The 26,933-nt window shown below is 37.4% G+C and overlaps 1 protein-coding gene across 9 annotated transcripts in view; it reads left to right on the forward strand.

Annotated features, from left to right (window-relative positions):
- The window catches only part of INPP4B (inositol polyphosphate-4-phosphatase type II B), a 296,397-nt gene that overhangs the window by 263,147 nt on the left and 6,317 nt on the right, over nt 1-26,933 (forward strand). For 8 of the 9 annotated variants that reach the window (XM_085578230.1, XM_031504683.3, XM_085578231.1 and 5 more), the window contains one exon: nt 355-509. In XM_085578230.1, the coding sequence (XP_085434356.1) occupies nt 355-509 (155 nt within the window). Of the gene's footprint in view, nt 1-354; nt 26,933 lie in introns of those variants that run through there. The other variant, XM_085578232.1, reaches the window with a different exon arrangement.

A 26,933-nucleotide genomic window follows, 5' to 3' on the forward strand; every position in this document is an offset into this window, starting at 1 on the left:
ACTATTTAAATTCAGATGTGTCTGATCCATACCTTCACAAGAAGTTACTCTGCTGCATTCATGTTTGTGAATCAAGGTTCTTCTTTATTCATCAGTTATTCAAACAATTAAGTTTTCATTGAACAGGGTGGTTGCTAGATTAAGTGAGGGAAAAGATTGGTTTCTTTTATCATTATAGAAATCCTATTTCAAGTTTAGGAATTGAATGCACCAGTACTAACTTTTAGTAGGTGCTTTCTTCTTGAGGAATGCTGTATCTCTCTGGAGACACTTTCTTAGGCTTGCAGAGTTGCAGGTGCTGCATAGCCTGCCTGGTGGAGAAGGGCTAACCTGTGTGCCCTACCTGTGCCTCAGATTTGCCGGAAGCTGAACGGAGTGCGCTTCACCTGCTGCAAAAGTGCCAAAGACAGGACATCCATGTCGGTGACGCTGGAGCAGTGCTCCATCCTGAGGGACGAGCACCAACTGCACAAAGACTTCTTCATTCGGGCGCTGGATTGCATGAGGAGGTAGGTGGGGCTCCATGCACTTTGAGCTAGGCTAGGACTGGCAGCACAGAGGGTTTAAGTTTAAGGCTGGTTCTAAATGCCTAGTAGAGCCCAAGCTTAGCTGAGCAGCAGCCCAGCTGTTGGTGAGTCACCTCTGGAGTGCAGGGTCTTTGCAGCTGTGTGTTTTATCAGTAATTAGCAGTTTCTGAGATAGATATGTGAAACTTTGCAAGGGTCAGCTCACTGACTGTAGAATCTGAGCAGCAGTCTGAACAGCAGTTACTTTAAAAAAAAAAAGTTATATTTCAGTTTTGAGTGTATTTTTAAAAACATTTGCACAGTCCTTAAATAATTTGTTCGACATTCACACAAATACTGAGAAAGCAAAAAAAATCATTTGTTACAGATGGCAATTCTTACTAGTCTGTGTTATTGAAAAGAAACATCAAAGTAGGTTTGGACTGGTGGTGTTTGCCGTTAATATCTGATAAAATCTTTACTGTGCTTTAGAAGAAGTTGATTAAAACATGTTTTATTCTAAATTGCAACTATGCGGAAATTGAGGCTGATGTTATCAGGAATGTGTAATTAAAAGAGGTAAAGATTTCTCATTGCCTGAGTCTTTGATGAATAAAAAACCTTATTGAGCAAACAAGATTTGATCTTAAAATTAATCTAGATGCTAGATTATCTAAAGAAACTTTCATCATTAGTTTTAATGAGCTTAATCATATAGTTTCAATCATATCATAAAAATTTTAATCATATTGTCTATAAGAGTTTTAAAATGTGTACCCCCAGCTTTAGAATAACATATAACAAAGGTCACTGCAAAACTAATAGAAATTAGTCTGGTCAGCCTGCAAAGAAGTAACTGAATCGTATCTTGGACTTTTGTGAAACACAAATTGTTTGTATGGTGGATTTGTAAGGCTCAAATAAGTAAACAATCATGTTTACAGTCTATAATGGGTAATTCTGGACCTTCATATTTATTATTGCCAAAATAGGTGTTTGATGTGTAGATTAATACTGTAGGTTTGCCCTTTGTCCTTTGGCAAAGATAGCTTTTCTAAAGAAAAAAAGGTAATTTTATAAAGAGTAAATGAGCTGAGATGGTTTAGTTCACAAGGTGCTGCTAATGCAGTGAAATGTGGTGTGTTGAATTGAGCTGTATTGTTTCGGATTTATTGTCCCTTGCATAAATCCCTCAGTCTCTGTAGCAATTGAGTGAATGAGTTTTGTGCAGTCTTTCATAACTACATGTTTTATCATTAATGAATTCTGAGTTTCCTGTGTTAAATTTCATTTGTTGGCATTTCAAATGCTTTTTTTTTTCTGTTATGTCTCCAATAAATATAAAAGTGTGTAAGCTACAGTAAGTTACCAGGTACAGGAAAACTAATTTATTACATGAAATCACCATAATGTTAGAATAGCACTTAATAGAGTAGTATTGATTGGAAAATTTTCATAGACATTAATATAATTTTTAAAAACCCTGCACTTGTTACTAAAAGAAAATCTAGTAGGTTTTTGTAGCTCAAAATATAAATGATTCTGAGTAGGTTTATGTCATGTGACTGATTTGAAACTTGAGAAAATTAATACATCAGTTGTATTTGCAGGTAACAGTAATTTGAAGTCACATGAGAATGGTGTAAAGACAAAAAAATCTGAATAATACTTAAAAATTAAACCAGAAAATGCGTATATGAGGTTGAAGCACCATTACAAAAGAGAGAAATCTTCTAACTATGATAGGTGCTATCAGTCCAACACTGTTCACATGACTAGAGGTTTAGAAATAAAATTTCTTTAAAAACCAGCTAAATTACTCATTTTGTCTCCTAAATTACTCTTCTTCCCTCCCAAAATACTCTTTTTCCCTCCCAAAATACTTATTTTCCTTCGTGAGTTGGTCAATGAAAGCCCAAAAATTCAGAACCGAAAAGTAAAAACGTCAAAAGGGAGCATAGCATTTCTCCCCGCCCCATTGAGAGTTGGCCTGGCAGTTTAAGATGTGTCTTTGGGTTGGGGGTTTTTGTATCTTTGCTGCTATTTTCCAAAGCAGGGTTATGCAGATACAAATTCAGCAGCGACTGCTGCTCACTCCCCTGGGCTGGAGCAGTATTGGAAGGGTGGCAGCACTGCTGCCGGCGTGGCCTGGCAGGGATCCTCCAGCTGGGCATCTCTCCTGTCTGCAGATGGAGAAAGGAGGTCGCAGAGAAAGGCATTTTGAGACAGTCAACTGGGAAGGAAAGAGCAGATAGGCAAGGGAGAGGAGCAAAACCCCTTGATTTCCACAGGTGTTTAGCTAAATGTCCTGTATTTCATTTGGGGGAAGTTTGGCCACTGTGTTTTTGAGGTTTGTGTGAATGACGCCAACAGACTTGTTTGGTGGCTATTGTGGCACTTGTCCTTTTGTAGTTTCTTTTTTATTTGATTACTTTTGCAGATCTGAAAGATAATGCTGTGCATTTCTAAAATTTCATTAGGTACTTTCAGAAGCTTTTAGAATGATTTTCACATCTAAAAGAACCTATTTTCTTTCAAGGGCAGACAAACTATTTGCTGTTTAATTTGCAATTTTAGCAGTTTTTTCCCCAATGAATCTTCTCTAGATCACTTTATTAAACTTTGTCAATCAAATCTCTTTTGTTGATTGTCACAAATTGCTTTTAAGCCTTTCAAAAGAACAAGGAGACATGAAAAATTCAATTTAACATCCAGAATCGTAACAGTTTGGATTGACCTTTGAAAGGCTTATTTTAAGAGTTAACAGTAGGAGATAAAGACTACTGTGAAACTAAGTGAGCTGTAGAAGTAAATGGTGATTCAAAAGCATACTTTATTGGAAATGCCATAATTTTGAGATATGAAAATTATAAAGGTACCTGTGTGGCTGTATGACTTTGTCTACCAGTGCTGACACAGCTTTTGCTGTTGGAAAAGAAAAGCATGTGCTTACAGATTCGTGCTTTCTTGCTACCAGAAGCTTGGAGATGCTGGACTTCTGTCTGCTGCTTCTTTTCAGCTTCTTCAAGGTCCCCAGAATTTTGAGCAATCCAGAAGTGATTCCCAAAGTTTCAGCATATTTGCTTTGGTGTACATTGCATAACACTGTTTTGGAAAATAATGCCTGTAGTTGTTTTTTTAGACCTAGTTTGTAAGTGGAATCGTTATCTTTTAGTGATAAACTATACAATGTTTATTACTTCTTTATAAAAAAGGCTGTATGAGAATCCTTCTATTAGTTTTTCCATTCACATATGAAAAATGTGGTGAACGAAGAAATGATGGGAATGCACGCTTTATCATTTACAATATATAATGGATGGCTTTATCCTCAGTCATAAGTCTGGCCATTATGATGCTGCAATTGATGTGCACCTGAAGCAGCCATTCTATAAATAATTCCACATATTATAATTTCCTTGATACAGGTTTGTGACTTCCATTGATCTTACTGACATGCATAGTGCAGAATGAGGAAAATCAATATATCATCCCCTCTGTATCAAGTGCTTGTACTTCACATCGTATTAAAATACTGTTTATAATGTCTCTGCCACTTCCAAGTTGCTTTTTACAGGCATCAATATTCTTATTTTTCCCTTCACCCATACATGAATGTTTCCTATCATTCAGTGTTAACTCTATTCTAAGCGACAGAGAGGCACAAAACTGATTTACCTGAGTGCATTGCAGTACCTGTCACATGATTCTATTTTTTTGTTTTTAGAACTGGCTACTTTTAAGGGAGAATGGACCCTGGTGGGCAGTGTATAATGAAGCAGCTCTGTAAAATTTTTTTTTTCCTTTTTAAAAAATTATTTCTTTTCTGAATCTGTTTAGCTTTCTTGTTTAAGAGACAGGATCCATTTTGGAGGCTGTGGGTAGTGAATAACCTCAGAATCTCCTGCATGTTTCCAATAAAGCCTCAAGGTAGTAACAAACAAAGGAAATGACAAATCTACCGTCTATGGTGAATCATCCATGCTGTTAGCCTTATCATCATTAACAGGGCACAACACCTGTCACGTATTTCTGACATTGAATACAAAATCTGACTCAATGTGGGACACATTGTTTCCATTTGAAATGGTTAAGGATATTTATGGGTATTTTAGATAAATTGCCTATCAAAAATTTCAGTGAGGCACAATTTCAAAGAATGAATGCTCTGAACAACAAGTACTGGGCTTTTGATGAGCCAATTATGAAGAAAATATCCCATTTTTTAAAGAGCTGTTTTAGGACAGCTTTGCTTAAAAATGAGTGAATTGAGGAGGAGGAATAGCTGTAATAGCTCTTTAATCAGGGTCTTCCAAGTGTTTTGGGTGTTGAGGTGGACCTTGGCGAGGGAAGAGCCTGTACGAAACACCAGAGTTGTAATTGACACATCAACTAGGAAGGAGGAGCAAAGGGACAGGATTAGAGACAGGGATGATCCATGTGCAAAATCTCTCTGTGCCTTTCACCCTTTGCCCAGGTTTCACCCTGCCCCTGTGAGCTTGTGGCAAGAAATGCAGCACGTGAGGGGTTGCACAGAAGAGGAGGCACAAGTTCTCCTCTAAACTTTTTCCCCAGCCCATCTGAACTTCTCCACCTTTTCTTTTTTTATTTAAAAGTATAAGCACAATACAAACAAAAAAAAGTGAGCCTGTCTTCCAATATAGATTTTTACATCATTCTATATGTCGTTAGAAACTTAACATCTCTATTTTGAGGTGGAAACTGTACATTATTTGCATTACCTGACGTACTGATAGGAGCCTGGGCATTAAGTAACAGTAAGGTCCAGTTTTGGAGCTGTGAACTGCCATCCATTTTGTTTTTAAAACTAAATTACTGGTTTGAGGTTTTTTAATAGCTACAGTGTGCAAAGGAAAAGAAAACAAAATGGAGAGAGATGGCACAAGATGTAATGCGAGACACTTGCTGGAGCCTTTTAGAATTAAGGTCTATTTCTGACCATCCTTCTGGAAGGAGGAGAATTATAGACAATCATTGTGGGCAAAATATCAAGCAGTAGTTGCAAAGGCCTTTATATTAGAAAATCTAAGCTTTTCTAACATAACTTCTGAATTTCACAGAATTGAACTTTATAATGTATCTTTAAAGCAAGTCTCAGGTTTTAAAGATTTGGACCAAGGGAAAAAATAAAAGAAAGGTAACCCATGCACACTTTATTGGCACACGGGAAGGTTCTGAGGTTCAGACTTCTACAAGGACAAACTAAGTAAGTATACTTGGCAGTTGTTTTGTAATATAGCCTCACACTATATAAACCAGTTTTGTCTGGTTCACTGGAGTCAGATGTTTGAGTTCATGTTTCGCAAGTGAATCTTCTCTAGCTGACTACAGGATTTTCAATCTCCTGGACCTCTTTTCTCCAAATTCTTCCTATGTGCTGTTTTCAGACTTCTTTCTTAACAACACCCTAGTCAGAGTCCTGAGAACTCTCTCATATGATCTTTTTCCATCTTCCTCTTTTTTACTATACTTTTGCTTGACTGTTTGCCTCCTTTCTCCTCTGTGCCATATATGGCTGCCTCCTTCTTCTCTTGTTCAGAGTTTGGACTCTGGCCTCAATCACAGCATAGAGAGAACAGCAGAGCTAGTCCCCTGCCTCATGGTTTTGGCTTCATGTTATAGTAGTCATCCTTTGCCAGGGAAGAGAACAGCAAGGAAAAGCCTTGACCTGGCAGATGTTGAATCCTCAAAGTATGTATCTACTGAATTTTAACAAGGCTGTGTTAGGAAGAGATTTGAGTCTTGCAAGAGCAGGCTCTTTTGATAGTTGCATCTCTCACATCTTTGTTATCTTGGTGCAGAATATCAAATCCTTCTTCAACATGGGGGTACTAATAATTCTCTCTCAAAAAAAAGGGCAGGGGAAAAAGCTCTATATTTTCTTTAAATGACATTGTAAGTTTGAATTTTCCTATTCAAAATGAATAACAGTTGTGATTAGACTCTAAATGGAGAGCATTGTGTAGCCTTAATTATAAGTACCTTTCCCCTGGAACCTGTAATAGTATTCTTGGGTCAATCACTTGGGAGGAAGGGGTGTTCAAGGGAAAACAGTGAAAACCTTTGCCACTCTTTGCAAAGAATATTTAGAGAAGTGATCCAGTCTACATCAATGTCATAGGCAGTAAGCAAGAATTCTGAAATAATGCTTAGTTTTTCTATCAGTGCTTTAGGGGAAGGTAGAGCCAATAGAAATCTGTATTGTCTCTAATTTTTGACACCAGTGTTTTGGGAGTCAGTCCTTGAAATGCGCTTGCTCCTTCTTCAGTGACTACTTAGGGAAGGTGATCTCTTCAAGAGGACTCGGAACTTGACAGAAAATTTTATATAATAGGAAAACATACTAATATATTAATTACAGTATACTTTTATTGTATATTAAAAGAAGTTCCTTTTCAATTGAAAAAGAAAATGTTAGGTAACATTTAAGTCTCAACTTTGTGACAAGAAACAACCCTTGATTCCCTATGATCTTTTTGCTGAAGGGCCCCTTTTCCCTTTGGCTTTAGGTTGTGTGTGCTAGAGTTCTCCAAAGATGAACTGAATTCATGGAATTCCAATCAAATCTTGCCCTACTCTGAGTTGTTCTGCTCTGATTTGAACTTTTTATTTCTCACTGAGATATTGATGAGGTAAACAATCTGTTAAGTTCTGTTAAGTAGCCTGAAGTTGCATTTGTATATCTTGATCCAAATGAGACTACAGAGAACTGAGCTTTGTGTTTGCTCTCTGTGAATATTTTAATTATTCACTACAGACAGTGAGAAATGTATGAAATTAATTACCATGTGCACTCTATGGTCACTTAGTTTTTAAAACCAGTCCAATGAAAAAACTGTATCCAATAAATTTACTTTCCTATTTAGTGCCACAGTCTGTGTTTAGATGCTTAATATTGCAGAAGTTAATTTAAACAATGCATTTGATTAATTACAGAATTTTAAAAAAATAAGGAAAAGGAAAATGCTTCCTGAAAACCTCTTCTAATGGAAAATGTTTCTGTCACTTTTGCCATACATATATTTCAGGCCCATAGTTCTGGATTTCACTTGTCATGGCTAGACAAATCTAGCATGCAAGTAATTAGATTATTGTAAAATACTGTTTGGTGTTCACTTCTGAGATTCTTCTAGTTGTTTATGGAAAACTTAATTATTTTTCTCATTAATTTACTTCTTTATTGCTTATTTAAGTTTCCATGAAAGACTAGGTCTTGACAGAAATCAAAGACCAGATTTATTATAATCACCAGACTGAGGTTTCTTCCTATTATATTTCACTTTAATTAAGATTTCCTGGAAGAGTGTGTGGGGAAAATCCCGTATGCATGTTTATTATCTGTTGAAAATCCAAGTCCTACAGCTGAATTACCATGGCTTTGGCCGTGTTCAGCTAAATCTCAAGAAGAACAATACCACCAAGTCCAAAATTTAGATAAGAAAGAAGCAGGAAATGAGAGTTAGAGGGCAGGAGTAGCATACAATAGCTAGTTAAAGCTATCAAACATGCAATCTCTTCAAGAAGTTATTGACCTCTAAAATAGTGTTTTTCTCAGAGTAATATAACTTGGACAGGGAGGGGTCATAACTTCCTGTCTGCAGTCCCAGCAACCTGCAGACTGGCCAAAGGTTGGAGGGGGCACAGCAAGGAGAAGCAACCAGCTGCACTTCCAAAAAAAGGTGGTTTTGTAATAGAAGATTCTGCATTCCTTCAGGAGAAAGATGATGGAGTGTCAGGCTGTTGCAGCCTGAATTGCTGCTAGTAAAGTCCAGGGTTGTTGGACTCAGATTCAGTCAAAGAAAGAAACTGAGAATTTCTAGCCAGGCAAAAAGCCTGGGAAAGAGCTGGAGAAGAATGTAAATAATTCTTTATCTCTCTTGTTTTTCACATTGTTTATAGTGAAGTTCTATTACTGTGTGTCAAGCACTCTGCACTGATGGTGGTGGGTTGTTTTCACTTCAGAACCAATGGAGTTGGTCCTCACAGAGCTCTGTATAAAAGAGCAGTGCATTTTGAATAAATCGGAGTTTCACTCTCATGCAGCCTTCTGGTCAGTCTTCTCATTCCCGTCCTACCTTGACAGCGACACAGGGTAAAGAAGCAAAAAGGGCCTTTGCATGGTATCCACAGCTGTTTTATTCAGCCGTGTGGTGCAATGTTCAGAGCCAAAAGCTCACACATATGGAGGGTCCAGCTTACTCCCTCCCGAGGGGCTGGGGGTGACCCTGGTCTCAGGGCAGTAGAAAGGTAAGGGCCAATCAGGGAATAGGGAGGGAGTGGCTCAGGGGCATGGGAACACAAATAGGAACTGGGAAAGGAGCCAATGGGGCTTTTAACAGGTTTTTGAGGGAAGCTGCTTTTGTCTCCCCAACCCAGGGGATGCCCTCTAGAGTCTCCACATCAGGCTACAGCTCTGGCTGGCTTATGTAGGAAGCAGGTAACAGACACTTCTAGGTTTATCTTTGCTCTAATTTTAGACTCCCTTGATCCCTCCATAAACTTAGTTTCTTTTTGTAGGAATGCTTGCTTGGATAATCATCTTTTCTTGTCTAGCACCCTGGTTTCAGTTTTCTTTCATAAGTTCCATCCCTTGGGATGCTGTGCTGCTTCAGGGCCAGCCACCATCTCTCGGGACTGGCCTGGTGCTTATTATGTATATGACATGAGAGAATCCAGCATTCAGTCTCCATACTCTCCTTTTTAAAATTTATTATTATTATTGTTATGCATTCATAAGGTGACCTGGCACATTCTGTTATACAATTGTGCTTTCAAATAGTTTGAGTCCTATTCAATTTCAGACATTGGATCTGAAATTTTCTATCTCAGAGTCTTTAGGGAAAGAATCTAAAATCATGTTGGATACCAAAATAGAAGGAGAGATGTAATTGTATGTCATTGTCACCCCCCATATTTTATAACCAACATTTGAGGAACTGTCTTCAGTATATGGGGGTTTTCTCCCTTCAGTCTGCTGCTGTTTTCTTTTTCCAATGAGAATTTCCCTGTATCTTACTCTCTCACAGTAACATCTTGGTGTATGGTATTTTCATAGAAACTCTTTTGACAGTGGCCTTTTTTAGCTCAGCTGAGGGAGTTAGTGTTAGTAGTAGTTTCTACTTGTTGCTTTCTGTGGCAGCTCTGGTTTGACGTGAGTGATGTTTCATAAGTGTGTCCTTATCATTACAACAGCTACTTCCTTTCACTCGAATGGCTGGCAGCAAAAACTTGTTTTTCAGTATTTACCTGCAGTATAAGTCCTGGTAGCTGTTTGCAGTGGAGTGACCAGAGGAGTTTCCATTTGGATTATTATGTACCTGTTATGTGTTTCCTACTTTTGTGATGTTATCTGCAGTCAGCTGGAACCACACCCAGTAATGGAGCCAGCAGCATTATATTGCTATCCCATTCTCTGGCTCATCCAGAGATAAATTTGGAAGATAATTTTGGGAACTTGCATTCATAATAGCAGAAGTCTCTACTATAATTTGTATGAATAGGAAGCACATGTTTATAAGGAAGTTTATGCAAAGGAAATGTTGGAGTCCTCCCAAAGTGCACGGCCACCTCCACAGTTGACTCCTAATGCTAGAACAGTTAGTTTCTGCAGCCCTGGGACTTAGTGGTGCCACAGTTGTACTGTGGTCCTAAACATACCCCTAATGCCAAAATCACTGGGCACTGCTTTGGCTGTGCATCTGCAGTGCTGTTCTCGTGTCCTGGTCTAGGTTTACTTCCCTGCCAGGTTTTCTCCTCTGTTGGAGATGCTCCTAATACCCTGGGATGGTGCCAGAGCAAGTTTCTACTTCGGCAGAGTCTTGTGATTCTAGGCAAGGCTTAGCCAAGATTTAAAATCCCTTAGACCAGGGAGATCAGAGCATGGGAAGAGAATTACTGTTCCCTCTCTCTTTTGTCAAGGGATGAAATACTTAGGTATATGAACCAGTCTCCTTGTTAGGTTACCTGTTACTGATGCAGACAATGCTGCTGCATGTGGTACTCAGGAACTTCACGTATTATTCTGTGAAATTATTGTGTAGTATGTGAATAAGAAATCTTCTGGCCCTCTCATTCATCATATGGATTTCCTGACATATCATCAGCTTTAATTTCATGCTACAGCCTCCTCTTGACTGCACATTTCCTAACACTTGTGAGAACACTGTAATGTTTGAGGCTTTTTATTCCACATTTCAATTTAGCTGAACTCTGTCTCTGTGCCCAAAGAGGGAGTGCACAGATTCCTGTTCCTTCCCCTCCCACCAAGAGCTAGCACGTACCCTTTGCTTTGAGAGAAAGACAGGCTATAAAGACATTAGCTAATTATTATCAGCAATAGATCAGTAAGATACACCTGGCTTTTGAAATATATGCATTTACTCTTCAGCTCCACTACAGTCAGCATTTTTTCAGATTTGAGGAACTTGTTTAAATTACTAAAACATTAAAAAGACTAAGGTGTAACCTGACCACACAGTAATGTATTTCATAAAACCCTGTTGTAGGATCAACTGGTTAATAGTTTGTGTCCTGGGTGAACTGACAAGTCAGATGTAAATATATAATTCCTGTAAAAATAATGTTGGGTTTTATATTTGTTTTGGAAAAATCATTCCAAAGTTGGTGATTTTTAATTTAAATCCCTTTACAACTCTTTCATAACTGTTGACAACAGAGCATCTACAGAATACAAAGTAATCAGCACAGAAAGGTTTGCAGCTTCCACCAAACTGCCTTGTGGTGGTGTGGTAAGTAGAATATGTGAGGGTAGTTTGTTGTGGAATGTTTTTCATATGTTTTTGGTTTTGTTTCTTTTGGGTTTTAGCTTATGTAGTTTAACCTAAAGACTGGCATAGTCTCTATTCTAAGTTTATTTTTGCTAAATGGCTGTTACATTGAAAGCCTTGGGAAAGCAAATAAAAATGGCTAAACTGGCACTATGGCAGAGGCATTATTGGCTGGTTTTGAAGTGATCACAGTAGCATCAGGCAGAGGCAAACAGCTACAACAATATCTTATTCTCAAAGATCCGTGAAATAGTTCTGAAAATCCACAAGAGACTGCTTTGATAATATTGATTATAACTGGTTCGAATATTTCTTCCATTTGCACATTTTAAAGTCAAATGTTTTTGACTTAAAAACCTTATAATTGACAAGCAAGGGGTGAGAGAAAGAAATGCACTTGTATCTCTTTCAATTTTAAAGTGGGAGAAAGCTATTATAGAGGTGCCACATCCCATATGGCATCATAGTCCTTCCTTAGTACGAAATTAAATTTGTATCTATTTTTTCTTTAAAATGGCCTCTTCTCATAAGCTGTTTTGCTTTAAATAAGAGTCCTGTTGCTATATTTGAATGTGCAATAGCAAAGCTTGTAAATAATGTTCATTATCTTACTGACATTGAATATTCTACATATTACTAATTCTCTTTTCACACTCCTTTTTGATACTTGGATTCATGCAGCAATGCTAGCTGCACAGTTCAAGTCACTCTGCCTTCTGGACATTGCTGGTATGTAAGCTTCTGAGTGTTGATGGATAGTCATACCTCAAAATCATCCTAAATAAAGTCCTCTCTTGCTTTCCTGCTGCGTGGTCGCCTCAGGGAGAAGGCTGCTCCCTATGTCAACTTTTCTCTGTGAAAATTTGCTACCACTGTTGTATTACCAGCAAATTTGTAGACAATCACTTTAAACTTAGTTTGACGTTCATTTGCCATGTGAAGACATTTTTTGAATTTATTTTTAAAGTTACCACATATCAGACCACTATGATGCTGTTTATTTTCTCTCTTGTGCAGTGCAAGCATCCTGAGATGTGCTGCCAGGCAGAGGGGTTTTGCTTTTGCTCCTATAGGAGTGGTTTTCCCCTGTTAAATTGCATTGTTGCATTCTGTAAATACTGTTGTGCTCTTGTGCTCTTTCTCAGAGGGAAAAGTACAATACTTCATAGAATCATGGAATGGCTTGAGTTGGAAAGGACCTTAACAATCACTTCATTCCAACCCCCTGCCATGGGCAGGGACATCTTCACTAGATGAAGTTGCTCCAAGCCCCATCCAACATGGACTTGAACACTTCCAGGGATGAGGCATCCACAATTCCAGGAAGCCCTTAGTGTGAATACAGCCTTATGCTTCATTCTGCCTTTGATCTGTAGAAGAATTAGAATACTCTGTTGTGACTGTGGTTATTGTCTGTCTGACTGTAATTTGCATAATTTCAATCTAGTAGATCAAAAGTCAATAAAATATTTTTCTGGGTAAAGGGGATTCAAATCACCTTTTGGTGATGCTTGACAAGGCAACATTGGATACATCAAAGCTTTGTCCCAAGTATGTTGGTCTGTGCTATAGTGCACATAATATGCACACACACAAATAATGATATGCAAATATAGAAGTGTAAGAATGGATATAGTTTAGTTTGTCACATTGCTGATTAACTACATGACTTAATGAAGTGAATTATTTAAAATGGCTTACAAACTTTGTAAATATTTTTCCAAGACAGGAAACTGGTTTTAGAGCACTTTATTTTTGTATCACTGTGGTTTCTGATTGACAATTAAAAGGTAATTAAAACACTTAAGACTTTCATGTCCTGTGTTGCCCTGTAGGTTTAGTATCTTCCTGTGATGATCCTTGTTTGTAGATTTTGGTAGGATGTGGGATAGAAGCTCTCAGAAAATGGAGTCATTTCATACTATGTGATTAAGCTCTTGTTCTTGGATTTCAGAGGAACTTGAGTGCAGTAACATTTTTCAAATCAGACACATTTTCTCACTTTCATACCAAGTGTATTCACTGGCCAGAGAGTGCTGAGTACCGTAGTCTAGAAAAGTATTTGTAGGCTTAGCTGACTTTTTAAAAATCTTTTTGTGACAGAAGTATCACAAATTTTATGCTTTCTATCCCAAAGGTAATCATTCTTCCTGCTGTCACAAAGCATCTTCTTTGGTACAGCACAATAGGAATCACAAAACTCATTTCAAGTCTCAACTTAATTCCAATGAAAAAAAACTTGCCATGAGGCGGTAATGAACTTTAACTCAGTACAGATTACCTCTTGCATGCTTATACAGATGTTCACACACAGGACAGATATTTTCCAGACATGGTTCCATTCTGAAAGTGTTTATTTCTTGAACAGCTTAAATCCTGAAGTTTCCTGCTTTGTTTGTTGTTACAGTTCAAACACTAACACCATTTGGAGTTCACATCCTAGGTTTGAATTAGACCTACATAAATACGTACCCAAAAGAAGAGCAAATAATGAGTTGGTAAGATAAAGAGACTGATTCTCTGAAACAGAGAATGATCATACCTATCAAAACCATTTGAAAAGCAAAACTCAAACATGTTTCATAGTCCCAGCTGTGCAGTCCATTGAGTACTGTGCTGATAACAGCCACCATCTTCCTTAAGTGCTTTGAATGTGTTTGTCTTTTCCAAAATACTGGCTAGTGCCCCATATACTTACTACATTCATGGACAAAAATCCAAATAATTATAATTTTTATTTTATCTGAACTAAAACTGTAATAGCTCTAGCAAAGTCAAAAGAATGAAACCAGCAAACACTGGCTAGAAATTTGTTGTCAGAGATCTCTGGTGAGCCTTGCTTCATGCCCTGGTCCAAGCAGCTTCAGCAGCTGTATGCCAAGTAGGGAAGGGAATGCAGATCTTTATGATGCTGTCATCATTCCTTTCTGGCCAGTCTGCTTTCCACTAACAGTCCACACCAACAGTTAAATTAAAAAGCAACTTCTCCCCACGCATTCAGCTTTTCAGGCACAGATGAAGTATCTATCCTCCCCAGATGTGGCTCTCTGTGGTGAGGACTTCACTGATCTCTATGCTAATGTGTAACCCAATGGAATAATGGGTCCACACTGTGCTAGAAAAAGTCTAAAGACCTCTTTTCAGTCAGGATCAACACCTGGTATTATTGTGGGCTGCTTTATGGAAATACTACAGCTTCATTATTATTGCACCACAAAATGCATTAGGAATTCAATTTCCTTTGTAAATTAAGCAAATTATTACTTCAGTAACTACTTTTGAAGCTCTCTGCAACTTAAAGCACAGATATTAAAACTATTTGAATTAAAGGAACCCCCTCTGAATTGTAATCCTTGAATAGAGTAGGAGGTTTTTTTAATTATAAGGTTTATTAAATGAAAAATATACTACAGTGGAGTGGAAAAATTAAAATGATCTTATATGGCAAAAATAAAAACTTGAAGCTCACTATCCATACTCCATTGGCTATGGAATGCCAAAAGAGACATAAAAGACATTTAATCTTGTTGCAAAGCCTAATGTTCTGTACCACATCATAACGTAGCTCAAAACAGACAATTGCTGGCTCATAAATCTCTTGGTTTTTCTTTTATTCACACTATAGACAAAAATCAAGACTGTCCTTCAAAAATACTCTGTTGTCAAGTGAGCTTGAAAGTTTATGTTGTTACCCATCATGTTTGACTGTGGTGCTGGAGATAAAATCTGAGGCTTGTGAAGTTCATTTTTTAGGCGATGCAGTAGCAGTGCAAGAATGGGCTGCAGATTATAAAGCTCTGTGAAGATGATGGGTAAAAAACATCGGGCAATTGGCATTGGAGAAGTTATTTCCAATAACCATTGAATTCAGTACAACACTTATAATCAAGCTGTTTCTCTCATAAAACTTTAGATACCTGTTGTATGGATGCCTAGTTAAGGACTCAAGTTCCCAATACTCTCCTGGTTAGCAGCCTGATTTAGGGGTCCTGAATCATCCTGAGGATGTTCTCTAGAAGTAGGGGAAGTAAAATTTGTCACTCAAAGACTTGCTACTCATGGTTATGGAATGTTGCCTTTTAAAGGCGCTGGACCAGATCTCAGAAGTATATTCTGTAGTTATCATGGTAAACAGCTGAAGGTAAAATAAAGGTAGGAGGGCAAAACTTAGCATGAGGAAAATTTTGCTGACATCAGCACCTGCTGTGCTTTTAAACATATGCTTGTCACTAGACACTGATTTATTTATTATCATGAGGTCAAAGAAGCCAGAAGTTATTAAAAACAAGAAATGTGTAAGAAACTAAAAGTGTACTGTTAAGTTGCTGTTTAAACTTTAACTGCTACAACATACTGGCTGCTTCCTTTTCTTGTTTGCTCAAGTCATTGATAAAATAACTACTGAATGCTTTGAAATAAGGGTAAAAGTCCCCTTTGGTTACTTTCCTTATTTATAAAGAGAGCAGTAGCCATTAAGCAATATAGTTATAGTGCCCTTATCCTAAATTGTTGTTTATTTTTATAGAAAAACTTCATTTGATAACTCTTCTGGAAGAAGTTACCTTTAGCTTACATAATTTCAGCAACATTATGAATTCTGCAAATATTTAGCCATTTTGAGTAGATAGATCTGTAGAACACCGAAGAATACTTTTTCAGTATTTCATTAATTGCTCTAATTTTTCTACCATTGTGATTCAATATGTTTATTTTTGAAAAAGAACTTATAGTCAGTGATCCTTAGTAAAAATATGCAGCTAATAATTTGAATGAATGGGAGGGAGAAGAAGCTTTCTAAATAAAGTATGTTCTCTTTATGGAAGCAAGTGTTTGGTAGAGAATTTTTTTCCTTGCCCCCAGGTTGTCTGTTGCTTCTTCAGTTGTTAAATTATTCTGTACTCAAGAGAACATTATTGGTCAAATTTAAACCCATTATTTTTCCACTGACATTTCCATTATCTGTGAGCAATTAAATCTGGGGGAGGATTATAATATTTTACCTTTTCTGTACTGTTCTGCATGTGTTTCATTACTGTGCACCATACATGGGAAAATGTCATTTATTATTTCATGCACCAAAATACTCTGCATTGACAAGCATTCTGGTCTGACAAGTGCAGTTGCTGGCCTGCATTCACATGTCTTTAGCTTTATTTGAATCACATATCTGCCATCATTAACAATTTATGCAAACAGCAAAACCAAAGAAAAGTAGTTCAAGGAATTCAGAGTGCTTGCTTTAACCAACTCTTACATTCTAAGAGAGTAGGAAGGATATTAGGAACCACGTGGTACATAAACAGTGCACAAGTCAACCCTGTCCCCTGTGTACCTTAGTGAGTTAACAAGAGATTCCTGTAGATCAGCAGAGATATTTTTTAAATTGCTTTTGCTCTTTAATTGCAGCTTTTTTGTTTTATAGATTTTATTTAAGCTGTCAGTAGCTGTGCATTAATAGCGTATTTAACAAACACAGAATTGAATACTAATAAAAAGAGACAAGCGGACTCCTTTCCATGTGTATACCAGGCTCTGACAAGATGATGTGAACTGATAATAAGTTTTTAATAAAGGGTAATTGAAAATAAAGTTATAAGAATAATTGAGATCTTTAAATAAAAACGAAATTGTTTAGTTACCAGAAGCCTGTAAGTGCTGTCCAACAGCCACAGAAGCTCAGGATTATCCAAAAATCAGGGGCAGAATCCCCTGTTCAGATGTTTTTGGGGAGTGGCTGCACTTTTTCATAGTCCACTGGCCATGAGCAAGTGCTAGAGTGCTGACATCCCTCACTCACCTGGAAAGGCAGTATCATTCCCAATGAGGTTAATGGGGGGTGAGTTGCAACATAATTGAAGGGAGTTAGCATTTATTAGAATTTTAAAAAGATACAGAATTCCTTAAGGCCTGACATTACAGGCATTTGGATAGGGTGAAATGTTTCTCATTAACAAGCTATGTGCAACTTTTTGGCTGCACTGTAGATTTTTCTGTATGAATACCTGGCCTCTGGCTCATATTTACTCAATGCAAACACCTGAAGCATATGAATAAGTGTTATTGGTTTTCCTAGTGATTAAAGCAGGCATGGCCAGAAACATGAGCAATACCAGGATTTAATGTGTCTCAGACCTATGTTGAGAACTGTATTCTTATAAAGAGAGTGTAAAATCAGAGGTGCTGGCTTTGCCCCCAGCACAAACTCAGTCTGTGTAGTCTAACATTTTAAAGTTATTTCAAAATACAGGGTTTTTCTGGAAAGTTGGAGCAGTGTTTATCTAAAGAGGGATGATGAAACACTGAAATGTTTCTTAAACTGTTTTCCTTCCAGAGTGCATAATAAGCAGTGCACATAGTAGAGTAGAAAAATGGACTGTAGATAAAGATCACTCTCCACCATCCCAGTCAGAGGTTTATGCCCACTTGCTACCTTCTGTGTCCCATCCTGGAGAAGGAAGCAAATACTCTAACATTGCTACTGATATGCTGCTTCTTTAGAAGAAGATAATAATGGATGAATGTTTCCCATAAAATCTTGGATGTTTCCAGGGTTTTTTTTATGTTTTGGATTCTTTATAGGAAAACACCCTCTTTTCTCAATTACAAGCATTTAAAAATAGCATTCATTCCACTTACTTGTGACTGCAATTGCCACCAAACATGGAAAGGCCCATTGCTGTTCTGCTTGGCAGTCGCATATGTGGCTTACTGAACATGTGCTTGGGAACATTCATACTTAAAATATCTCAAATCCAGAGACTCCAAAGTTTCAGGAGTTGGTGGATTCTGTAAAAGGTCCCAAGACGTTGTAATGGGAACTCTGGTGAGAATGTTTCCACACTAATGATTGTGTGCTTGAGAGAACACAGTCTGCAACACAGGAAAGACTGACTTTATAAAAAACTTAATATGTATCTGATAGTTCAGTCCAGGTCAGGAAGTAAATTGCCATTTTTTTCATCTGTCAGAGACTTAGCTCATGGTTAAGTGATGCTGACAGTGTAGTGAACTCCTCTTCTGCTCAGGGAGTCCTGAGCATAGTTCATAGAACATATCCTGAGAGCTGCATCTTTGATCTTTGGCAAACTGACAATTACTGTTACTACACTGAGCAAAACCATGTCCTTCAGCTCTTTGTAACAGTAAGAAAAATGTAGCATTATTATAGAGAGGAAGATATTTGCACCTGTGTTATAAATTATTTACTCCTTTCTGCCAGCAAAGATTTAGGAATGCAGAAGGCAAATATATGGCTTTTTGAATTTTTAGTCTTTAGTGATCTTAAATCTTCCAAAAGTCTTTTTTTTTTTCCCTTGACACTGGGGGCAAGACAGTATGGGCTTTCATCTCTTTATTCTCCCTGTCAGTGCAGTGCTATTTTTGCTCAAAAAGTGAATCTATGGTAATATTATCTTTGTGAGATACTATGAACTTCTTAACAAATCTGCAGCAGCATTCAAATAAAAAAATCCCTTATAAATGCAACTTAACAACCAAAGAGAAAATGCTTGTATTCAATATATTGTTTAAAAGATTTCAGTTTCAGTTCTCCTCCATGGTAATTAGGTGAAGAACAGGTTCCAAAATTTTGGCCATCTTCTAAAAAGATACTAAAACAAAACAAGCAAGATGAAAGAATTACATTCACTCCTAATTTCTCATAGAAATTTATTTCTCTAAGACTCCACACTGTACTTATTAACAGAAAAGATCATAAATGCATTCAAGGCATTTAAGTTAGAATTTTATCTAGCCTTATCATTTGCCGTAAAGGGAGTACATAGAAAAAGTAGTGTGTTTCAGATTCAAATAGAATTTTCCTTGCATTTTCCAAAGTTCTCTTAAAATCCACCTGCTAAAGAGAAGAGAAGATGGTTTATTGGCAGTAATGTTGGGATACAATTTTCAGGTTGCTGCGGTCTGCATCCCAGCCTATGCATTTTTTGGATAGTTGGTTTTGGTTAGCTCCCTACCTAACCAAAACAGGACTGCATGTTTTGTTCCTGGTAGCAGATAAAATCATATTTAGTTGCATTATCCTTTGTGACTGGTGAATTTATATGTGCACAAATTCACCTTGTATAAATATACCCACATACTGTGTGTGCTGCTAAAAGAACAGCTGGGATCAGAACAGATAGGATCTCAAACTGGTTTTATGTTTTTTTAAAAAGTGTATCAGTGTGTTAGGTGAAAGTTTTTAATGAACTGGCATTATTTAGCTGAAAGGGACTAGCAGTTGCCTGTGGTTTATGACTCACACTTCAGTTAATCCCATGAAGAGACCATCTGAGTTGGTGTCATGAATGAAAAGCAGTTGCATTCCACCTTTTGTATATCTCAAACTGAAGTTGCAGGCAAAAAGAAACCAACAAGTCACAACATTCCAATTTAGAATTCCTGCTGTTCAGCACCCTCCTCCCTTAAAATACCCATATTAGAGATCCAACATAGATTAAATGATCTCCTGTTTACACCAGCAGTTCTCTGACCTTAATTCTGTCATTCTACACATAGATTTGAAAACCTAGAAATTAATGATAGATTTTAAGCATCATCTTTCACCCGTCTGTTAACTAGTGTAGGAAGTCCTTTCTGCCTCTTAAATCAGCCTTACTACTTGTCCTCAGCATGAGGAAAAAGACTAAATAAATCTTTGCCGAAAGAAAAGGGATGACTCACAAAGATTTATTTTCATGGTCAACAGAAAGTATTTAAACCTGATTAGACATATGAAAGAATTTATCATGGATTTATGTTTCTCTGTGCTTTGTGAGCTAATTGTATAAATACATCTTCAGTAAAACTTTCTTGCTGTGACAGAAACAGTCTGGAAACAAGTATGACTCACTAACCAATTATGCCAAAGCCATAACCTTATGGAAAGGAAATGTTGTAGGTATTCAGAGCTTAACTGAAGGTAAAACCTGTGGGGTTTTGCTTGGTTGTTTTCCAGCACAAAGATATAGACTACATTTGCTTTAGTTTTAGTTCTACATTGGATTGAATTTCAAATCCTGTAAGAGAAGTTTGTCAGGAAAGATTTTGCAATTTTGTCCTAAGAAATTCCTATATATATGGAATCCTAATACTTTATGGAGAGTGTCTAGGAAGATTATTAGAACCATATTTTTTGATAGAAAGAGAAACCTTTGTAAAATTGATGTGTAATACTGCAGAGCAGTATTGGTAAATAGCAGAATGAAACAGCAAATCCTTTCCTTGGAGTATAATAGAGGTGAAAATCATGTTTCAAAAACTGCTCAGCTGTTTTGACAGGTAAAGAAGAATCTCTTCTGCAAACCCATCACTTTTCAGATCTGAAGCTAATCTCTCACACAGTCACCACAATGACTTTGCAGGACTTGAAGCCTCTACCCACACTTGTGAATTGAAAACCTGTGGGGATAGATTCTAAAACATGATCTCAGTCATTTTATGCAGTGAAATTATTAAATGTTTCCTTTACAGTTTTGGCAGAGTAAGTGTACTCTCAAGTGATTCCAGGGCAGTTTGGGAGTTGGCATAACCAAGGTACTGTTCCCATCTGGGGGTATCTGGTTGTCCATTTTGGCAGATTAAGGGACACAGATGTGGAAAGTCAACTTGGCTTTGCTGTTCAGATGCTGAGGGTGAATTTAACCTGCTAATGTAGATGTCTTATATGTACCAGTGACAAAAATTTTGATTCTAAAAGCAATTTTTTTCTTTATTATATTTTCACTATAATAATCTTGTCAATGTTATTTTTTACCACATAGATGCTCTTAATGTTGAGGGGGAAACATTCTTGCAGGCATTCTGTATCAGTCACAAAGGAAAATATTAATTCTTCTGCAATCAGCAGAGATTTCTGAAGTGCTAAGATTAACACTGGTAGAGATGTATAATACCCAGTGGCACATTTTTTGTGTATTAGATATAAAGCTTGAAACTGCCCTTTTTTCATCTATTCGTTGGAGTTAATTGTATGTTAAAAGTAAACACAGACAAATAGTAGGGGTGTTGCTCTGTGGTGAACCAACAATTTGGGAGATGTTTCCACAGCCCAAAGCTGAAGTGAGTTGTGCTGTTTGTTGCCTGCACCAGGGCATGTGCCTCTTTCACTTGCCTTGGGAAATCCAAACACAGCTAAGATGATGAAATAGGTTGTAAATTTGCACATTTATAATTGTTTTGACTTCAAGGAGAACACATACACAGCAGAGCAAAAGAGCAACTGTGTAAATTAAATTTTGACTTCATCATTCCTTCCAAAGGATCCCTGTCTGTCCGTGTGAGCACATTAGACAAGAGGGTTCTCCTGGGTATGGTTGTGTGGCTGTAAGATCAAGTGTTTCCTTGCCTGTTACTAAATACTGGAGGAAGAGGGTTTCTTTATTAATCTGTTGCTCTGTACTGAACTACTATGGCCTGTTCATAATAGTGCTTAAAATCTGTACCCTGTCCATAGCTGAGCCTCCAGTAGTTGCTGTCCAACTGTCTCCAGTTGCTGTCTCTGACCACCTCCTCAAAATTGAATTTTTAGCCCTGTACAGACTGAAACTCCATAACAGTTTTGAGCTCAAAACCCACACCTATTTCACAATAGCAGTTTTTCAAGATCTAGGTGTTTTATCATCATGACTGCACCATGCATCTACTGCTTGGGCCAACTCAGTGGTCAAGCCTCATGATATATGATATGCTTTTATTTACTTTTTATTTACTAAATAATGCATTAGAAAAGTCACGTGTTATAACCAAACAAGGAGAGAAGAAAAGAGTAGGGAAATAGAGGATGCCAGCACAAGGAACAAGAGTAGGGAAAAACTTGCAGTATAAAAGGTAAAACAGGAAGAGAGGGGTTAGTGTGACAATTTGATAAACAGATTTGATAAATAGCCTGGGTTTTAGGTGTATGTTTAAATAGCAGCTGTCTAAATCTAAATCTAAATCTAAATGTCTAAAGCTGACTGAATTCCTCAATATTCTTAGATCTGAGACTGCTCATCAATTTCAGCAATGCTTGTTGTTTTGAGCTGAGATTCTAGGATCACGTAAGCAGCAAAAATTGATTTCTAGCATCTTCTACTTTATTTAGTGCCATGTAGAATTGAGGGAAAAAAAATTGTAAGTTATTGACAGCAATGTGTATCAGAAAAAGAGTAATTGTAAAGATCATTGATACAGAAGATGTCTCTGCTGGTTCCCTTCCCTAATCTTCCATTTGAAACAGTGCAGAACCATTTTTTTTCTTAAAAATTGTTGGAGGTTTATTGTATCAGCTTTATTTTTGAACACAAAACTTTGTTTCCCAATATTCCTTTATATGTTTTATACGAGTTCTGCTCTAATACTGAAATCCTTCAGGACTAGGCTGACACCTGTATTTCTTTCTGAATCATATTTTATTCTTCTAGATGTTATAGTGCAGCAGCTTGCTAATAGCTAGGAGATGTTCACAAGGATCCCACCTTTTCTCTTTGAAAAAGTTAAGGCTACTGATTATTCTCTGAAGTGTTTCAGTCAATCCCAGTAACATGTATAATGTAGAAATTAGGATGCTTTCATTTCAAAGACTTCTTTTGAGAAGCTGCTTCTTGAAAACTGCTTCTGAATTTGACTGTCTTGAAATAAAAAGAATAGGTAAGTTATCAAAATTGGGTAAGATTGAGAACTGTTAGCAATCAATTTTATTTGAAGAAATGTTTATACGTTTGTCAGATGAGACTCTAGAGGAGCATCTTTCTTTTGCTATTTTTATGTGTCAGCATTGGAGTTTAACAAGAAAAACACAGCAGGACCAGAAAATACTTGCTTGAATTTGTCTGCAAAAGAAAGAAAATTCCCATAAAGTACAAGTGCAGTATGACATGAATTCAAACTGTAGTCACCACTAGCACATGGGATACTTGTTAATAGAAAGCTGCCTATTTATTCTACCTTAGGAATTCCTGTAGAACAGTTCAACATTTCCAGTGTCACTGATAAGTGGAGCTGGAAAAGTTCTAAAGAGAAGCATACATCCCAATGTGTGAAAATCATCTCTTCCAAAAACCTTGCTCAGGGACATCAGTGTGACTGATAATCAAAAGCCAGAATGTGCCCTCATGTGTGTACTTGACTCTACAAGGACTTAAGAGGCTTTTTCCTCACACCATTTTCATCATCTCTGCTTCGCTACTTTAAGGTTTAAATAATTTATCATCTGAATTGGAAAGCAACAAAAAATACCTGCTGTTTTGCCTTTCTCTCATTTGGTAAGAATGCAGCATTATCTTAATAGGAGTTTAGGATGATAAAACATCAAATGAGATAGAAGACAGGCTGAAATTGTTATATTGTCATTAACTTACAGAACCCTTGGGTGCTACAATGTGTTTGTGCTGTGCTGTAGGTCTCAAATGAACAATTTGAGAGTAAATGAATAAAAATTGTATGATAGGTTAGTGGGATGTTCATGATTCCAGATGTTACAAACTTAGAAGCTTTCACTACTCCTGTTAAAATTATTTGTGAAATACAAACTTGCTGGTTACTTTGGGAGTCTTTTTCCTTCCTTTTGCTGTTAAAGTACAGTTTGTGATGGAGATAACATCTGAAACTATGGCTGTACCTTCACACCTTAGCATGTAGCACTCTGTTCTGGTTGTGCTGTCAGTCAGAAGCCAAATAAATCTAGCTGACAGGGCACTAGTGGGATTCCTGCTGCTTGCAGTAAAACTTCTCCAGGGTTGGAAGAGCCAGGGGAAGCTATGTTATGATGCTGACAGCTGAGTGTAGATCCTTGCTTTGTTTAATAGTCACTGCAGAGGACACTTTAGGGTGTGTTGGAAGGCACTGTCACTGCACTGCATTGAAAAATATTGGCAGAGCCTAGCAAGGCATCTGGCCCCGATCAAATATTCCTCTTAAATTAAAAGCATATTTAGCTATTCTGCTCAGACTGTTCTTAGGAAGCTAATAATGGAGTTGGATCCTCTTGCTCTATTTTGAGGATGTCTTATTGAATCATGCATTTAATGATGTGACTAATTTGTGAAACAGAAATCCCTGTGCATCAGCTGTTCACGGTAATTTTCCTGGGGAAAGATAGAACTTTTTATGTTAAAAGACACTGATCATTCTTTTCAGCATATCAAAGTACAAATGTACTGTAGGCTTTTCTATTGAAAAAAAAAAAATAGAACAAATGGCTTTTATCTGTAATTTCATCATTACACCTGCATAAATCTCACTGATGCTAATGGGACTTGTAGCAATGTAGATAAAAGCCAGTCACACTGTTGAGGTGTAGAGTCCAACAGTGCAGGGTGCACCACAGAAGTAGGAGGGTTCATCCCTGCAGGGACAGCCTGCAAGTGTGTGACACAGCCTGCTTGGAATAAACCATTGGTGTGCAAAGCCAAGGGCTCTCTAGATTGATGTAGTCAATCAATCTGATTAATGCAGATTGATTTGGTACACCAGTAATATGGCTGTGCAAACTTACTGAATGCTCAAATTTACTGCTGCCCAGATGAATTTCTCCAGAGAAAAAAGTTTGGTCTCTGCATCCACTCAGCTGTAGGAGCACACAGGATGTCTGTGATGGAAGAGATGCAAGGCAAACAAAAATCACCTGGATTCTGTGGCTGGAAAGGAAGATACTGGACTATGAGGGTTGAGCTAGAGTTCTTATTAATTGTGGGCATAATGGGAGTAAGCTGAAACCTGCAGGCTCGCCTTGAAGAGTAGGAAGGGGATGAGGGGACAGTGCAAAAGGGTCAAAGGGGCAAACCTGTGGGATGCTGTAGAGATTATGGGGGGAAAAAAGGAAAACAAGCAAGCATCAGGTCCTTAAAAGTATGTAGAAATACATAATGGAGGACAGCATTAGCTGGGAGCAATACAGTTAGTCCTCACAGCTGATCACCAATGGTAATGTCACTGTGAGCAGAAGAAGAAGGAAGTTCTGTGGTGGACCCTAGGACAGAGGAATTAACTGGGTCAGTCTGATAGAGAAACACAGAATTACTTATTTCAGTTTTGACAAGGCAAATAAATCATGCAATTATCTTCATTTCTTGATAGTTTCTGAGAGAATGTCTACAGTAAAGTTTGAGTTCTGCCCAAGTTCTATACATGGACACTTGAAATCTGTAGACCAAAAGCAGCAGACACACTGCCACTAGCAATTGCCTTGGCCTAGGTGAAAATAGCAGGAATCTTATTTTTTATCTTCTTTTTTCACTATTTAAAAAAGTATGTATTGATCCCTTTATTAGCGTAACATACAGACTGAATGTTCAAAGCAAATAATAAGACTAAGAACTTATTATGGAAGTCTTGTTCAAAAGAGAAATTGGGCAAGGAAAGGTGTTAATCAACCCCTTGCCTAGGGTTTCGCCTGTAAATGCAGTTCTTGCACCTCTCTTGCTATCCAAGCTTAAGAAATGCAACATTGCCCTTTAACACACAAGTCAGAAAGGCAGGCTTTCTGTGAGGTGATGTGGCTGCTGCTGTCCTCAGAGTATCCTTTTCATCTTACCTATGGCTGTGGGACAGTAAAGATAATGTCTTCCAACATTTTCTTTCTTGAAAGAAAGAGCATACTTGTGACATGTGCTTCTGAAAGGGCGCTGTGTTGTCATCTGAATATTAAGGCACTGTCTTGTCATTGATACATTTGGATATTCTCAAGTCCACAGGAAAAAAATGGCAAGTTATCTTTTAATCACATGATATTCATAGTAAATAGAAAAATAAAACATCTTGCCAGTCCTTACTGGCCAAAGGAAGTCTATGAACAGGACTCCCAAGTGTATGCAAATAATCCTCAGAGGGATTGAAGAAGTGTGGTTGAAGTGTGAGTAATTCTACTTATAGAGAATCTATCAAGAATACAGCAGGAAAGCCTGGAAGTGAAAGTATCTCTGTTGCTCTGGTAGGACAGTGACCACACAATTCAGTGTGATTCAATAGAACTTTCTTTTAAGTAGATTAGCTCCTCCCTGTGTTGACTGATAAATATACAAGGTGATTTACTTACAGGAATGTAAATGCAAGCCTTTAAATAAAAAGAACTCCTATTGACTTTGAAACTGAGTCAACAGTACTGATGAATTTTTGAAGTAAATTTACCATCATTTAAGAATAGCTTTTAAGAATTTAAGAATTTTACCGTCATTTAGAATAGCTGTTAGTGTGTGGCCTTTTCATTTCTGCCAATAAACTTCATAATAGATACTGAAGCAGGACTGAAAAGCCTGTGAACACCATGGAGACACTTTGTTAAGTGTTGCATTGTGACATACTCATGATCTTTTTTTCTTTGCTTCCTTAACTTTTTTTTTTAATTTCCTTATTTCATTTCTGTTGAGTGTGTGTGTTCATTTTAGTGATAGTGTAGTTCATTGAGGAAGTTATTTAATGTTCACTGGTGACTACTACTCCAAGGCACCTAGAAACATTTATATGTTAGTAGCCACCCAGTCCTCATGCTTCCCTTGTCAGCTGTAGAACACAAAAGTTATACTGGAAGTACTTAGATCAAAATGTTCATCAAAATGGCTGCATACTTTCACTTTGTCAAAATATCTGCGTGTTGGCTTTCTTTGCTGCTTAAATGCTGTTCTATCTGTTCCTAACTTCCCCT

This window comes from Lonchura striata, chromosome 4, assembly GCF_050655825.1.
Source record: "Lonchura striata isolate lonStrDom1 chromosome 4, ASM5065582v1, whole genome shotgun sequence".
Classification (NCBI taxonomy): Eukaryota; Metazoa; Chordata; class Aves; order Passeriformes; family Estrildidae; genus Lonchura; species Lonchura striata.